General features: G+C 45.5%; 1 protein-coding gene across 4 annotated transcripts in view; it reads right to left on the bottom strand.

Moving 5' to 3' along the window:
- Window positions 1-14,864, bottom strand: part of LOC123809204 (NACHT, LRR and PYD domains-containing protein 1-like) — a 61,025-nt gene extending 46,161 nt beyond the window's left edge. For all 4 annotated transcript variants that reach the window (XR_006783975.1, XM_045824126.1, XM_045824124.1 and 1 more), the window contains exons 1-3: window positions 14,694-14,864; window positions 13,978-14,275; window positions 1,250-2,858 (exon numbers count right to left, since the gene is read on the bottom strand). Coding sequence is in view for 3 of the 4 variants with exons in the window: in XM_045824126.1 (XP_045680082.1) it covers window positions 1,250-2,858; window positions 13,978-14,272 (1,904 nt within the window). In the remaining variant the exon portion in view is untranslated. The remainder of the gene's footprint in view (window positions 1-1,249; window positions 2,859-13,977; window positions 14,276-14,693) is intronic.
- Window positions 14,865-16,485: the final 1,621 nt, after the last annotated feature.

Genomic DNA, 16,485 nt, shown 5'->3' with positions numbered 1-16,485 from the left:
CAATCTGGATGGATGTGGTTCTGTGTTTCCATAGATGTTGGTCTTCCATTCAACTCAATTTCTGATGGTTCCTAGTGATGGTTGTTCTATATTTAGTTATAATTTTGATGTGGTTGTGTAAGCAGGTGAGCCATGTTTACTTATACCTCCATCTTGATCTGAAGTCCCTATATCTCCATTTTGATTGATGGTCACCTCTGAGTGATGGATTTATGGTTGATAGTTAATTTTGACCTTGTTGCTTATTTATATGTCCTCATTTTTCTACAATGTACATGAGTTTTATATTAGAAAAAAATTATAAATCTGAGTGTAAAACACAGAAGTCCTACATTTCCTCCTTGGCATCTCTGTTGTTTTGTGGGACACTCATGGAATCCCTCCCCTCTTTGGGCTACCAACTGCCTCTTTGGTGCCTCTCTTATCACAGAATTTTTACTCTATTTTGGTTACTGGACAGATGTCTGACTTCTCTCCCAGGCTCTAGTTCCTTGAGACAGATATGTGCTTTATTAATCTTTGATATTTAAGGTCTGGTGTAAAATAAGTGTATAATACTCATTTATGGAGTGAATTATCTACAAGAAAGATAAGTACTTCAAAGAACTAAAGGATCAGTATACCACTGAGTTGCAGAACCTAGACATGGAAGTTAACAGTGTTGCAGGGATTAGAGGGATGTTAGAGAAAGCTAACAGGTCATGTTCAGAAGGAGATTCCTGAGACAATTGTGCATCCTTGACACATACAAGAAAATTCATTTTTCAGGGAAATAGACAACTTTTCAGACACACACACATTCTGAGGTGATGGGAGAGATCTCAGGGCCAAGCTCATGTCAATAGGTATGAAAGGTGTTCATGAAGCAGTCAGTGAGCAGTGCCTGGAAGGTAGCATGTCAGAGAAGAAACAGAGGCAGGGGTGCTGAGTGGATGGGAGCTGATGTGAGTCTGGGGGTGGACGTGCACACGGGGTGAAGGTGGCCATAATGAGAGAGACAGGAGGAGAAGCAGCACTACAAGACAGGGCTACAGCAGGCCACTTAGAAGCTTGTAGGGAAGGCTACATGGTTAGACACTGTTGCACAGAATCCTAGGTGGAAAGAGAATGGGGGTCACAATGGGTCGAAAGAACTCCATGGTGACCTCAGTCCTTTAGTTACTGAGGCCAGGCTTAGTGGGAGTTCCTCCAGGACTCAAGACAGAGGCAACAACAAAGTAGCTGGGGGAAAGAAAGGGGGAGGACTCACAGAATGACATCTGAAGGCCATTGTGCTTCTCTGTGAGGTCCACCCACATTCAGTTGCAGTGTCTTCACGGTCCGGCTGAATTTAATGAAGAAAGTGAACACCAGGAGCTCCATGTCAGTTTGGACACATGTACTTCTTTCAAAGAAATCAGATATTCCTTCTGTCAAAAAATTTGCATCCTGAAACTCATAAAAAGAGTGGAGCAAGTGCCAACAATATGGTTGTAGGCTCTGCTGTTCGTGGTTGATCTCTTTCTTGGCCAATTGTAGCAGCTTGTGATGACTTCCCCGAGACAGCTGGCATTTGAAGATGCTCTCCATCTCTCTCATCCCCTGCTCACTCAAAAGGCCAAATAAAAAACATGTGATTGGTTCCCCAAACACCTGAACCATCGCATATTCTTCTATCAACTCCATCATATTTCTGAGGCTTATTAACTCATCCCCTAAAGCACAGGACATTGCTGCAAAGAACTCCTGGAAACACAGGTGCATGAAGCTGTAGCTTAGATAGGTGGAGTGCTTCTGAAAAACACCCATCTTTAAGAGGGTGGAGGTGATGTCCTCATGTAACCCATGTTCTCTGAGGTCCTCAGGGCTGAACAGGGTCTTTCCTTGCCTGGTGCCCTTAGCAGCCAGAGAGCAGAATTGCCTCAGCTTAGTCCCGAGGGACTGAACTTGGAGGATGTGGAAAAAGTAGTGCAGACAGAGAGCAGTGGTCGTCTGGCAGGGCAGTGTGAGTTCTTGCCCCTGATCCATCTGCTGCTTCAGGCAAGTGCAGACCAGCCAGGACACCAAGGGCATGACACACATGGTCAAGAGTGCTGGGTTTGATTCAACTGAGTTGAAGGCTCTAACTGCTTGGCTTTCATCTGTGAAGTATGTGCAGAAATAGTCCCTTCTGGCTGACTCAGAGAATCCCAGGACCTCCACCCAGCGTGGCTGCTTTAAAGAAGGAGTGAGCTTCCCAAGAGCTGTGATCCGAGCTGTGATGAGCAGGGAAGCCCCAGGAAGTAAGATTTTCTCCAGCAAACTGCTCAGCAGTGTGTGCACCTGCTGCTGCTGGCTCCAGTGCAGACAGAACTCAGAACTGTGCTGCTTCAAGTCCCATTTTGGTTCATCCAAGTTATCAAGAATGAGGAGCAGCTGTTCTGGCTGAGACAGGATCTGTCCAATGGGAGCTGCAGGGCCAGCCCAGTCTTTGGAGATGAGCTCAGGGAGACTCAGTGTCCTGGACTGGGCCAGGTCTCTGCAGTTGAAGTAGAAGACATGCTGGAAGCGGTCCCTGTACAGTCTGCCTTCCTCCCAGGCTCTCCTCACCTGCCTCGCCAGGGTTGACTTTCCAATTCCAGCAACCCCATGCAGTACAACTGTGAGAGGCTCTCCTTGGGTACCTGGGCCTGGGCCAAATAAATCTCCAACCTCAATCAAATGTTTTTGACCATCTGTAACTTCATGTTTCCTCATCCAGAGTGGAAAATCATTGCCTCTGGGTTTAGATCTGTGTAGAAGTAGCAGCTGTGTGAATTTTTGTTGGAAATCCTCATTTTTCCATGACTGTGTGTGGCAGGGCATCTCTCCACTTTCTTTAGAGTATTTTTCTGTGATTCCTGAGTAAGGAAAGGAAAGATGGAACATAAAGGTATGGAATACATTTCTTGATTTGTTTCACCATTTAATCATTCAACAACTGTTTTTTGCACCCACATGGTATACCCTGTGCTAACTGCTGGTAATGTTACATTCTTACCAGGTCAGTTGGGGAAACATGGGTCTTTTTGGAGGAGATCCCAGCCCAGGTCTTGACTCGACCAAGTCATTGTTGCTATGTGATGTTCCTTCATTGTGCAAAGATTAATCAAGGTCTTATAGTGCCAGCCCTGATGTAGAAGCTGGAGATAAAGAGTGAATGAAAGAGACCCAACTCTCCACTCTCGTGAATTCCATGACCTGAACTGTTAATCTACTGAGCATTGGTTTTTTCATTCTTAAGTTGTAATTGGTCATGGTGGGGTGAAGCGGCTAATGGATGGTGTAGCAGATACTATTGGTCCTGACAGTACCCCTCTGCACCTTCCACTGAAGCACATGCCATGGATATTCTTCTACAAGCACTGGTGGTTTCCTGTCTGCGGTGTCTGTATTAAGCATGAGTGTGGCAGGCAAGAACCCCAGGGGAGTGAATGCTCCAGGAGGGGCACTCAACCAGTGACAGATGGCAGTTCCTTATCCCCCAGGAGACAGCACTCTGAGGTGTGCTCTACACTGTCTCCTGAGGACCCACAGGGCATCAAACTTCAGTCACAGGGGAATGTGCTCTGTAATGCAGGTTTCATTGGTTTCCCCTTCCCCATTTCACTTCTCTCTCTTAATGGTGCCTCCAGGGAATCAGTTCCTGAGCGAGCCAACTACAGGTTTATAACTTCAGAGGTGTAACCAGCTATAAAATTCTCCTTTTGAGTAGTTCTGTTTTGACAGACATCTCTCCTAACTGAGCACCATGAAAGAAGGCCCCCATGAAAGATTACAGAAGTTGTTGTTATAGCCAGATGGGACTGAATTTCCCACCTGAAACATGACATCAGGAACTGGCACATGTGTCCTCTGAATGACTCCAGGATGTGGGTGAGGAATGTGGCCAGAAGGACAGTCTATGTGCCTTCATATTATGTTGATAGGCAGATCAGTCCAAAGAAGGGCTCCCTCATGAAGCATCCAAAGGAAACATAAGGCCTCAGCAAGACCAAGAGGAAGACCAGTGTTGGAACATGTCCCTGACACCCAGCATTGAGTACCCTGACAATAAGAGCATGCCAACTGCACCTCTGACTTCAAATTTGTGGACTTTGTCAAGTCTGCTTACATGTCTGTGAAGGTAGACCTACTGTCCCTGGTGATGGAATCACATGTCATTGTCATGGAGGAGTGCAGCAGTGGCTGCTGGCATGGTGGCTACAACAGGCAGTTGAGCTGTTCTCCCTCCAATTACATCCTAGATGGTGAAAGAGCTGGTCTCCGAATTCCCCAGCTTCCTAGCCTGCTGCAAGCTCACCTGAATAATGGCCATGCACCTATGTCCTGCATGTGGTCCAGAAACTGTATACTTTCAGTTCAGTCACTGAAAAGCTCACGTTCCAGAAGGGAAAGACTTGGAATTAATTGAGAAGCCCCAAAATGACCCGGAGTGATGGAAGTGCAAAAGACACTTGGGGGCCGGTTGACCATGACTACCAACACTGGTGGTGGTTGTCACTGATGGGCCACCCTGTCCCTGTCGTATGTGCCATAGATCAGCTACCTGAGGAAGGGGCAGGCGGCACTTCACAGTCAGAGAGTGGTACTTTGGGCATGATGTGCCACCAGGCTGCGTGCACCCTTTGTGATTCTTCTCTCCCAAGGTGTATGAGCAGGTTGATCAAACTGTTTGGGCTGATGGAACTCCAGGTAAAATGGTTAACTTCCACCCATAAAAATTAATGTAAAAGAAGGGGCAATGATCCCATGAAAGAAATAATATCCCCTTAAGAAGGAAGCTTTAGAGGGGATTCAGCCTATATTACAAAATTTTTAATATCAGGGCTTACTCAGTCACACCAGTCCCATTAACACTCCCATTTTGCTAAAGAGCCACACTATTAATGAGTACTGATTTGCACATGATCTTAGAGCCATAAATGATATTGTTCAGGACACTCATCCTATGGTGCCCAACCTTTATACTCTATTGACCATTGGTGACTGGGGATGGCCTATTGTTTTCAGTTTTCAACTTGAAGAATGACTTTCTCTGCATCCCAATGGATGAACAGGTTCAACTATTATTTGCCTTGGAATGGCAGAACCCAGAAACTAGAGCCATGCAGCAAACTGTTGGGCCATGTTGCCACAGGGATTTAAAAACTCTATGAGTATGTTTTAGGAAGAATTAGCAAAAGACTTATGGGATTTTTTATTGAAATCAGGAGTTCTTTTACAATGCATAGATGACTTAACTGATAACTACCGATACCTGTGAGTACCATTTGCTTAATACCATCACAGTCCTGAGTCATTTGGCAAAAACAGGATATAAACTATCCCCTCACAAGACCCAGATTTAGAAACAAGAGGTGGCATAGCTGGGTTTCAACTGAAACAGTGTACTAAGACCTTGATGATGGATAGAAAACAAGCAATTGCTCCAATAAAAATCCCAGAGAATGAGAGGCAGCTTCATGGGTTCTTAAGGATTACAGCATTCTGCTGAATTTGAATTCCAGACTTTGGATTATAGCAAAACCACTGTATAATTCCTTAAAATGACTGAAGTCTGAAACTTTTGAATGATCAAGAAATTGTCAGGTAGCATTTGACACCTTGAAGAAAAGTTAGTTTCAATTCCTACAGTAGGATTGCCTAATGAATAAACCATTCAAATGATACATTCATGAAAGGCAGAGGGCTGGACTGAGGTTACTAATCCAGACTCTGGGAAACATCCCCCAACCCATAGCGTATCTCTGAACGAAAATGGATCACATGACAAAGGGATGGCCACCATGCTTTTAGGCAGTGGCAGGTACATGTGGCATCTTACAGGAAGTTGAGATGTTCACTTTGGGGCAGCCTACTATGGTATACATATCACACCAGGTCCTAACTCTATTGGAACAGAAAGGAGGGCATTGGCTGTTGGCAGGGTGTATAGGAAAATATCGGGTCATTCTGTTAGACAACTCAAACCTTACAGACTACCACAACCTTGTACCTGGCCACCCTGATCCTGGACTCAGAGGGAGACTCAGCCCTCCAGCATGACAGCTGAGAAATCATTAACCAAGTCTAGTCCAGCAGGTCAGAACTATTGGGTCAGCCACTGACAGCACCAGAGTGGGAGCTATCCACAGACAGGAGCAGCCTCATGGAAGGTGGTGGATCATGAGCTAGGTGTGCAGTAGTCACCAGAGACAAGGTAATAGAAGCCGAGGCCCTTGCGCTGGTAAACTCAACACAAAAGGCTGAACTGGTAGCTCTCACCAGGGCCTTAGTAATGTCTCAGGGAAAGAAGGTTAACATCTGCACCAACTCCAAATATACCTTCATGGTATCCATGCCCATGGTGCAATATGGAAAGAGAGAGGGCTATTAATGTCAGAAAACAAGGATGTCACACATGCAAAAGAGATTTTACAATAGCTAGAGGCAGTGAACCTACTGAACCAGATTGTTTTAATACACTGCCAAGGACACAGAATGGATGGTTCCTAAATGAGTCAGGGAAACCCAACTGCTGATAAAGCAGTGAGACAAGCAGCTGGAGGACCACTACACTTAGGAGTTTTGACCCCCTATTTGAACTTGTCAAAATTTAAACCCTGTATACAGAACAAGATGAGGAATAAGCCCGTTAATGGGGATACTCTAACAGTGACCCTAATTCTGTATGGAAGATCCACACTCAAGGTATAATCTTTCTCTCTGAAGCTCTGGTGTATCTCATTTCTAAACACCTACATGAAGGGATGATTTGATGGACCTCATTAGGCCACATTTGAAGGGCCCTCATTTGCAAAGGCCATTCAGATGATCACTCAAGACCATCAGGTATGCACCCAGAACAAACCTATGACAGAGCTGGCCCCAGCAGAAAAGGAAGTACAATATGCAGGGTTATGGCCATTTAAAGACTGGCTAGAAGACTTACACAATGTCTAAAACTGGGGGAATTTCAAATTTTTATTACTTTTGGTGGATACTTTTTCTGGATGGGTAGAGGCATAACCCCCTGGAATGGAAAAGGTCAGTGAGGTAGCCAGACTTTTAGTTAACAAATAATTCCTAGGTCTGGACTTTGTCACAGAATTCTAAGTGACAATGGACCATTCTGCCAGAAGATTGGAAAGGCATTATACATTCAATTGAAATAACATGCATGTTGGAAACCTCATGTATGGGAAAGAATGAGAACATGAACCACACAATAAAGAAATCCCTGGTGAAAATACATCAGAAAATGAATTTGAATGGGACCAGGCACTCCCTATTCCCTTGCTCCAAATTAGGGTAGCACCCAGAAGTGGGCTTAAATTAGACCCTTTTGTAAGAATTTATGGGACACCCTTCCACATTCCTGTTTTAGGGATGCCCACTTTAAATATGGAACATGATTAAAAATTATGCAATATGTGTGACATTTAGGGCAAAGGTTAACCATTTTGTACAAGTTTGCTCATTGTAGGTCCATCTATCAGTCTGATGAGTCCTCACACAACTCTGGCCTAGAGACTGAATCTTACTTAAGAGCTGGAAGACTCAAGGGCCTGAGCAGGAGCCAGCTGAGCAATGGACTGATTCCTATGACTACTTGCTGACAGCGCTCTTTTCCCTAAAACTCACAGGGAATCCAAGCCTTGGATTCAGCATCACCACACATGGATAAAGGGGCACCAACTGAGGAGGACTTAGACCCTGCTGCTGTGGCTGATGCTGAAGGGGAAGCTGGACCTGAACTCTGGAAGGAGATTTAAAATTTCTTTTTTGGAAAAGGAGAGTAGCCCGCAACACAAAGTGACAATGTTCCTTTTACATTATTTCATCTTATATTATTTTACATAACAAGATTTAGGATGTGTTTGCAAACCTAAAGATTTTGACCTGTCTGATACAGAATCTGAGTATGGTCCTTTCCTTCACTAAAAGGGCTAGGATTGAAAATGAGTTAGGCTAAAATGGTTATTTCTAAATTAGTATAGAAGGTGTATTGAAAGTTGTAAAGGTATATAAAAGGTTGTGAAAGTTCTGAATGGAAAAAAATTTCAGGTCTTAGTTACAGTTATTCTATGCTTGCTTTCTTATCTATTTAGGACTTGGTTTCAACTTTGCTCTTTTGTGTGCACCTGGAACGCTCCATCTCTAACATATGGGGCTTTGAGCCATGGTTCTGGTTGGTGCACTGGCAGGTGAGAGAGTGTCTCTGACGTGGACTGGTTAAGCAGTTACTGAGAGGATGTCTCCACCACTGGATCCTTTGTGCCAGTTGGACCCAGTAAAGGTTGTTCGTGCTGGTTGGCATACCTGTTGGTATGAGATAAGATTCCCAGTCTCTCCTTTAGCTGCTTTGAAAGAAAATAGAGGTATCTAAGAGTTAAAACTTCACATTAAATTTGAATAAAATTTTATGGTTTTAGTAATAGAAGGCATTAGGCATGGAGATGCAAATTTGGTGGATATTGGAAGGACAAGAATTTTCCTTTTTGCTTTGTATTTCTTTCCCTACCTGATCCCTCCAGATTTTCACATTCTTCATGAGTGAGTGATGGCATAAAATTTCTTTGCATAAAACCAATAAGATCAGTTTGAATGGTGGTTTTAATAACTAAGACTTTGACTGGAATGTTAAGCCTGAAGGAGGCATGCCTGGACTCTGCTTGTTACCAGAAAGCCTTGGGGAAATGAGACTGACTTTTTAAGCTAATGAAGGCCCTCTGAAGAAATGGTCTGGTAACTTGTTTGGTCATGTAGTTAATGCCAGTCTTTCCAGGTAGTGAACAAAGGTGGCTCTCCTGAAATATAGCAAAGAAGGAACCCTAAGACACATTTGGAACCTCAAGGACTTGAAGAACATAGGAACTGCAGTCAAAGCCAGATGGCAGGTGTACAGCTTGGCTTCTGTGCCCTGCAGGATTTACTAAAGCTCAATCTGAGGGTTCCTTGTGTAAGTTACAGCAAAGCAGATTCAAAGAGCCTATGTGATAAACTGCTGTTCTTGTTGCATTTATGCAAATAAGGAAAAACTAAAAACTGGCAGTGTCTTTGGTGACAGTAAGTGTGGTCTTAAGGAGAAATATCATGTTTTAAGGAGATTCATAGTGCTCAGTTGAGGGTATTGGACTTGTGCAGCTAACTGTCCTCAAAGTATTAATTTAAATGGAAGCTGAACTGCTTTCTGCATACAGATGTCACTTCAGCACCTGATGAGGGTGCCAGTTGTTCAGTTTATAGGCAAGAAGAATATGTCAAATGGTCACTGTTTAATATCACTCCTGCAAAGGCATTATGACTGGTCATCTTTTCAAAAGACAATGTTGCAATAGCAGTCACAGGTTTACAATTTGTTGTATAAATTAAACTTTGAGTTCTTCCTTTTATTTTCATGGAGTATATGCCTATGACCTCATTACCTGGGAGCTTGTTTACAAAGTATAGACCCCAGTGAAGAAGCCCATCTGTGTCTCCACCTCCTGAAATAAAACTCAATTAAATGGCTGGACTGTATGGCTGAGTTGGTGAAGTACGGCTTGGTCTATCAGCTTTGCTTAAAGCTACTTTCCTTTCCTTCCCTAATGGTTCAGACAGAAAACACCAACTATTCTCCAGAAGGGGAAATCTTAGAATATTCTCCTCAGCCTGATTTAAGTATAGTAGACAAAAGAGCTTCAGACAGGTGTGAAATGCCTTGCACACCTTTTACCAAGGAAGCCACTTCTTTCTCAATCTGGCATATTGTAATATTTGTTGCTCCCTTTCTTATGGTTCTGAATGTGCCTCTAACCTGTCCAGCAGTGCTGTTCTTTGGACATCATGAATGCTGCTTCACGGGGACAACCAGCTGACCTGGACTTTACCAGATCCTCCTCCCTTGTGGAAAGTCTTCCCTTCATTTGTGATCACAATTTTTTGTTGTTGTTCTCTGGACATTCTCTGGAAATGTAGAAGCTAAAGAACTTATAAGTATGACACATGGACATGACTAAAGGGGGGGATATGGGTGGGAGAGGGTGTACAGGGTGGAGGGGAGTGAAAGGTGGAAAACGGGACAACTGTAATAGCATAATCAATAAAATATATTAAAAAAAAAAGAAAGTAGCTCCAGAAGAATGAGACATTTGCACATTTGCCTTTGTAAGATGACAAAGGTCAGACGTGTTAAAGTGGGAAATTAATACAGCGGTATCTGATCAAATCACTGGGAAGGAGAATGGAGGGACCATAGAGGGAGTTGCTTGAGGTAAGAGTAAACAAGCTAGCTGGGTGCATGAGAGATCTCCCTACACTCAGGCGGAGACACTGCAGGCTGGTGAGCACGATGACAGAGAAAAAAGCCCTCTTATTCCCTTCCAGAGACATGACAAGTTGAGGTGCTGACCTGTGAATCTAGGATGGGATTGGCTGGGAAGCTGGATACTTCCAGAATGAGTGGAAGTACAGGCCAAAAGATATAAAAGGAGGAAGGGCAGAGGAGGAAAGGGCCTTCTTTCTCTTCCTTGGGGTTCCACGTGGATGATCATGCAGTGGCTGCCTGTGTTTTCCAAAGGACAATATTTTAAATGAGAGAAGGAACTCCAAGTGCATCCCAGGGTTGGTCTGGCTTGGCAGAAGGTGGCAGAGTTATTTTTCTTTGGGTGTTCTAAGGGATCTGACACAGTGGTCTGCCATTCCTCCAAAATTATGTAGCTTTTGAATAAAAGACTCCTTTCTTTTTCACTAAACCAGTGGTTCTGGAATTTGTCTATCGGCAGCAGCATCAGGACCCCATTTGCTGTTCAGTAACTCCTTGGCTTGTTTATATTTCACTATTATGTGTTTAAATCTCAATGTAATATGTATCTGTATTCATTTTTGACACTAATAGTGATGATTAAGGAAAATACTTTATCTTTGGGGAAGGGTAGCTACAATGCTTTACTTACACAAGCACACATACACTATATACATACATATGTAGATATATATATATACACATGAACATATGCATACATATAGGTATATATGAATGTATGTATACATGTGTGTTGTATACACATACGTATACATGTATATATATGCATAAACATATGTATAAATTTACTGTTAGGGGAGGTTTTTCAGAGTTCACAGAAGAATATGTGATTGGTAGTAAAAGACACAAAATGTTTATGAAGAAATTGCATTATTTTTTCTTTACTGTTGAACTTCTTTATAGCTTAAATACACAGTCTTGAGACGGGACATTCCTACAGCTGAAGCAATGGTCTGGAGACCTCCTACACTTGCAAACTCAGCTGTATGAACATTGGATAAGTATTATTATGACAAGACTGTGTGTACATTTATTTTTGAGAAAACTCTAACTCAATGATGGAGATGCCTAGACTTCAGCATTTACTGACTGCTCAGCGCCTGAAGGGAGGAGTTCAACAAATTTGTTACTCGTGTGGTTTCCTTTTCTACCACTACATTTTTAATTACGTTGAAATAATAAATTTAAAGAATGAAACTCCAAGAAGAAGAAAAGGACAAAGTATTAAAAATAAGCCTATTTAAAATAATTTTATAATAGATTCACAATATAAAAGATGTAAATATGACATCAAAATCATAAAATATGGAGAGAGTGAAAGTGTAGAATTTTCATATATGATTGAAATTAAGTTTCCATTAGGTTAACACAGACTGTAGTAAGTATATTTAATGTCAGTCTCATGGTGGACAAAAAGCAAAACCATGTAGCAGATACACAAGAGAGAAAGAGAAAGGAATCACAGCTACCACTGTTGAAAATCATCAAGTCACACAGTAAAAGAGCAAGACAGGAAGGAGGGAAAAGGAAGTACATAATAGCTACAAATACATTGATAAGTCTTTCCCTATCAATACTTATTTTAAATGTAAAAGGATAAATTATCCAATCACAAGACATAAAGTGGATGAATGGATAAAAAAATGAAAACAAACCAACAATAAAGCCCGAAGACCTGACTACATGCTGCCTCCAAGAGACTCACTTCAGCTTTAAGGACACAAATAGACTAAAGGAAAGAGATGGGAAAATATTCAATGCAATAGGAAACTGAAAGAGAGCAGGATTAGCTGTAATTGTATCAGACAGTGAGCCTGAGCCCATGACCATCAGCTCCAGGGCTTGGGAGCAGCAGGAGTGAGAGTGGGCACAGGAGGAAGGGGAAGAGGGAAGGGCACACGGAAACTGGGGTGGGGTCCTTCCCAAAGCAGCAGCAGACTGGAGGGAGAGATCGCTGGTTCTAGGTCCCAGCCCTGGCTCTGTTTCCAAGAGCTGTGTGAGTGTGGATTTGGGTGCTGGATGAAAAGAGAAAGAGGCCAGGGTGTGGCTGAGATTTCAGCCTGGTGACTCAGTGTGAGGAAGGCTGAAATGACAGAGGTCAGGAGAGGGAATGGGCTTGGGCTGAAGAATTAGCCTGCCCTCCACTTGGGGTTCACCTGGAAAACAGAATCCTCCTTGGAACTTTCTACCACCCTGAGCCCACAGAACTTCAGAGTCACTGAGACCAGTACCCGAGCTGTGTCCCAGCCAGGACCCTGTTACACATGGCACCTGGCTGGGTCAGTTTCACTGCCTGGCCTGCATGGGTCTCAGTCCACTGTCTGTTCAAATCAGAGGGTGTGTGATCTCAACACTGGAATGCACCTGAAAGACCATTTTTAGGCCTCCTGGCCCCAACACCCCATCCTCCTTATGCAGCTTCTTGGCCCAGGTCCTCCTGCAGCTACAGCTTCACTTGGGTGCACACCCACTGGCTGCCATGTAGCCCCACCTGGGCCTCTCATGCCAACTCAGCAAGCCTCTCTTTCCAGCTTTGTCCATATGTCACGCAAGAGTTTCAAGTTCTTTCTAAGTCCTGGAGGGGCCCCAGGACTCAGGGTAAAAGTGTTCCAGCACCATGGTGAAGGGAAACCCTGTACGAAAGGTCTGTTTGGAAGTGGGAGTAGAGGGATGGGGGAGGTGGGCTGTGGGAAGTGAGTAAGAAGGTTGACACTGCCTAGCACAGTGGGCAGGAGCCAAGGCACTGACACTGGGGTTCCTGGATCAGGAAGCACCAGGAAGCAGAGACTCTGATTACTGAGAGAGGTCAGGAGGGACCAGTGCACCCACTGCAGCCTGCCCCAGCCCCTCAAGCAGAAGGACATCCTGACACTGCTGGGCACAGGTCCTGACCTGGCTCCAGGACGTTTGCATCTGTGTGCCGACTCTGCCTGTCCCTCCCCATGTAACTCACGACTCCTCTCTGTGCCTCAGCTCCCCCCACAGGAGGCTAAAGCCTCTGCCACCCACAGCTGCTAATAGTAACATCTGCAGTGGCAGCAACAGTAGCAGCAGAACAAGTTACAGGGCACTAACTAGGAATGAGACTCTGTGCTAGAAGTCTAACATGGATTCTCTTTTTGACCCTCCTACAGCCCAGGTATATATGTACACAGATATATATACACATGAACATATGCATACATATAGGTATATATGAATATATGTATACATACACCCACTGTTCTGTGCTCCTCAGGAGGCAGACTCTTACTGGTTCACTTTACAGATCGGGAGAAAGGTGCAGAGCAGAGAAGTGACTTGCCCACTGTGGTGGTGCGACCAGAACCTGTTTGTCACTAAGTCCCTTTTGTGCTTATAGTCCAAGGCCAGGCAAGTTCCCTTTTGAGTGGTGAGTGTGAAACCCACATGCTTCCTGCAGGTACCTTCTGAGTGTCAGCCTCAGGTCCCTCTGGTCCCTCTGTCCCTCTGAGCTGTCCTTCTCAGGTGCTGTAGTGACCACAAGGGTTTCTGGGGATGCCCTTGGCATAAGTGAGGTCCAGCAAGGCCCTCCTTTCACAGAAAGCCTCTTAGTTCCAGTCTAGGCTGAGCCTGGATGTCTCTCTCTAACAAGGAACAGGGGAAGGTCTGGCAGGGGGTCAGTGATATGGGCAGGAGATGGACAGCAGGCAGGGGGCACTTTGTCTACTCACCTGACTCCAAGGCTGCCTCTTTCGGGACTCGGGCACACAGCTCACTCAGGCCCATCTGCTCCCAGGTCTGCAGGGCCAGGTCCCAGGCCTGCTGCTCCCCATATTGAGCCACTAGGAGTGAGGCCACCTCCATGCTATCCACCTTCTCTGGTTGGGTTGTGGTCACACCAGGAGACTGCTTGCAGAGATCCTGGTCATGTAGCAACCGCTGGAACTCCTTCAGCTGCTTCTTCGTCAATAACTCCAAGTTTTGGGCCAGCTGCTGCTGGACACTATCTGCCATCTCTGCTTCCATGACCTGCTTTGCAAGAAGGGCCTTGTCTGCCCACCTGGACTTCTCAGTCCTGGCTCTGAGGGTATTAGGACTGATCTCTGGGGAGGGGGTGTAGTGAGGGGCATCAGACACACAGAGAATAGCGCTCATCTTTGGTCCCAACCATCTCCCAGTGCAAGATTTCCACATGGGTTGTTATCATCACCTGGTAAACTGCTGTTCAGCATTCACAACCCACTTGGTAAGCCCCAGGGCACATGCCAGTGGATGGCATTGGGGGAAGGGAGGTGAAGGGAAGGAAGGCAGGGAAAGGCACTGGAAGGAAGAGTACAGAGGGGCTGGGGACACTGGGAGGGGTCAGGTTACTGAGCAGCTGGTTCAGGGCTGGGGCATCAGGAGAGTGCAGGGGAGGGATGGGGGATGGGATGTTCAGGACACTTACTGTTCTGTGCTCCTCAGTCTTCTCTCTCCAGGACCTGGATTCCTGGAAGCAGCCTTGTGCTGAGATGCTGACAGGAGGTGGGGTGGGGGGAAGGGCAAACACAGAGTAGGTTTCAGAGAGCAGAATGTAGCCCTGATCTTCACACTCAGGTCTCTTTAGACTTCTCTTCTGCTTGGGATAGCAAGCAGGAAGAACATTCTCAGTAATGAACAAAGGCATTACAGAGGAAACCACACAGGGGTGTGGCCACGCGAGGGGAGGGGCCAGCAGAGCCCCAGGCAAAGCAGAAACTTAGAACCAGAATTGTAGACTGGCCACCTTGCAGTCAGGCCAGGGGCAGAAGTTCAGTTGGGCTGCTGTGCTGGGTGCAGGCCCAGCAATGTGGAGGGACCCATATCTTTACCCGTATCATGAGGGTGCTCCCTTATGAGCATCCTGCATGTCCATCACCCAGAGCCTGCCCACAGAGCCAGGGCTGAGGATCTTCAGGAAGCTGGGTATGTGGTCAGGCACAGTCTCAGGATGGGTGGGCCCCCTAAATCTCACAGGGCAGCTGCTTATTGGGGCACCACAGTGGGTCAGGGAGCAGCTTTCCCAGCCTTTCAGTTTTCTGGGCTCCTGAGGCCCAGTGCATTCCTGCCTCACTGCAGGTTGTGTTCTGTCCAGGGGCCATCTGCTTGGGGCTGCTGAGCACTCAAGTAGTAAACATCCACCCGAAAGAGGAACAGCCCCTGCCTCATTGCAAAACCAGGCCTCTGGGGAGCTTTCTGCTTGTTTTGTAGAATCAGCAGAGCTGTGTACTCCAGATGGAGGAGGGACACCATCTAACTGATTCCCTGTATGCAGCAGTTTCAGGGGATGCCTTGAGCTGACCTGGTCTGGAGAAACCCCGGGAGAAGGAGCTTCAGCTCATCACTCACTGGGCACAGACTCTCTGAGTGCCTGATTCAATTCTCTGAGCCTCAGATTTTACACTTATTCAATGGGATATAATAGGTTGTCCAAGAGGCTCCAATTAAGCAAAAGATATTAGTAACCTTTAAAATTGTTATATAATGTTATTGTTTTAACGACCAGCAAGCACACTGGAGGACATTCAACAGCCAGACCTGCCAGGAGTGAGAAGTGCTGCCCTAGGAGGTGGGCTGAGCTGCGGGATCTGAGCCCTCCATGAAGGGCCCTGAGACCCCGTGGGGGGGGGGGGTGAGGCCTGGAGGAGGGGTGTGATATTGTTTTATTTCCTCCTAATGCTGACTAATGCTGACCCCAGCTCTGGATACCAGCTGGGTGTCCTACGGCTCAGTTTCACTCTGACACTACTCACAGTCAGTGCAGGCCCCACGGGTTTAAGGGCCCAGTCCCTCAGGACTGCTCCCCACCACAGTTTTCAGGTTGATAGGGGACTCAAGACTTGGAAAGTTTTAGCTTAAGGTAAAAAGTTATAAGTCTAGCAAGTAATGTGTATATTAAAGCTTTTGTTTCAGAAACTACAGATAAGGCCAGGCCTGGCTCCTGGGAAAACAGCCTACCTCCTGGGACACTGCTAGAGATTACTGCCTGGAAACAATGGAGGCATCCAGGCCTTTGTGTTCCAGGGAGAGACAGACCACCCTCCACCGGGAATAGCTAACTGCCCAGGACAGAAATGTTGCAGCTTCTGAATCTCAAAGCCTTCACTGCACCTTGTTCATCCCCTCCACCCCCCCACTCTCATAAAAGGTCTGGCCTGGAAAGAAAAGACAAGATGGTCTGTTAGGGTATGAACCCACCATCTTCTCAGATCACCAGCCAT

This window comes from Phyllostomus hastatus, unplaced genomic scaffold (genome assembly GCF_019186645.2).
Source record: "Phyllostomus hastatus isolate PE091 unplaced genomic scaffold, TTU_PhHast_1.1 phas_scaffold_55, whole genome shotgun sequence".
In the NCBI taxonomy this organism is placed as follows: Eukaryota; Metazoa; Chordata; class Mammalia; order Chiroptera; family Phyllostomidae; genus Phyllostomus; species Phyllostomus hastatus.
The sequence above is the reverse complement of the archived record's forward strand: the minus strand, read 5'-3'. Positions and strand labels throughout refer to the sequence as shown.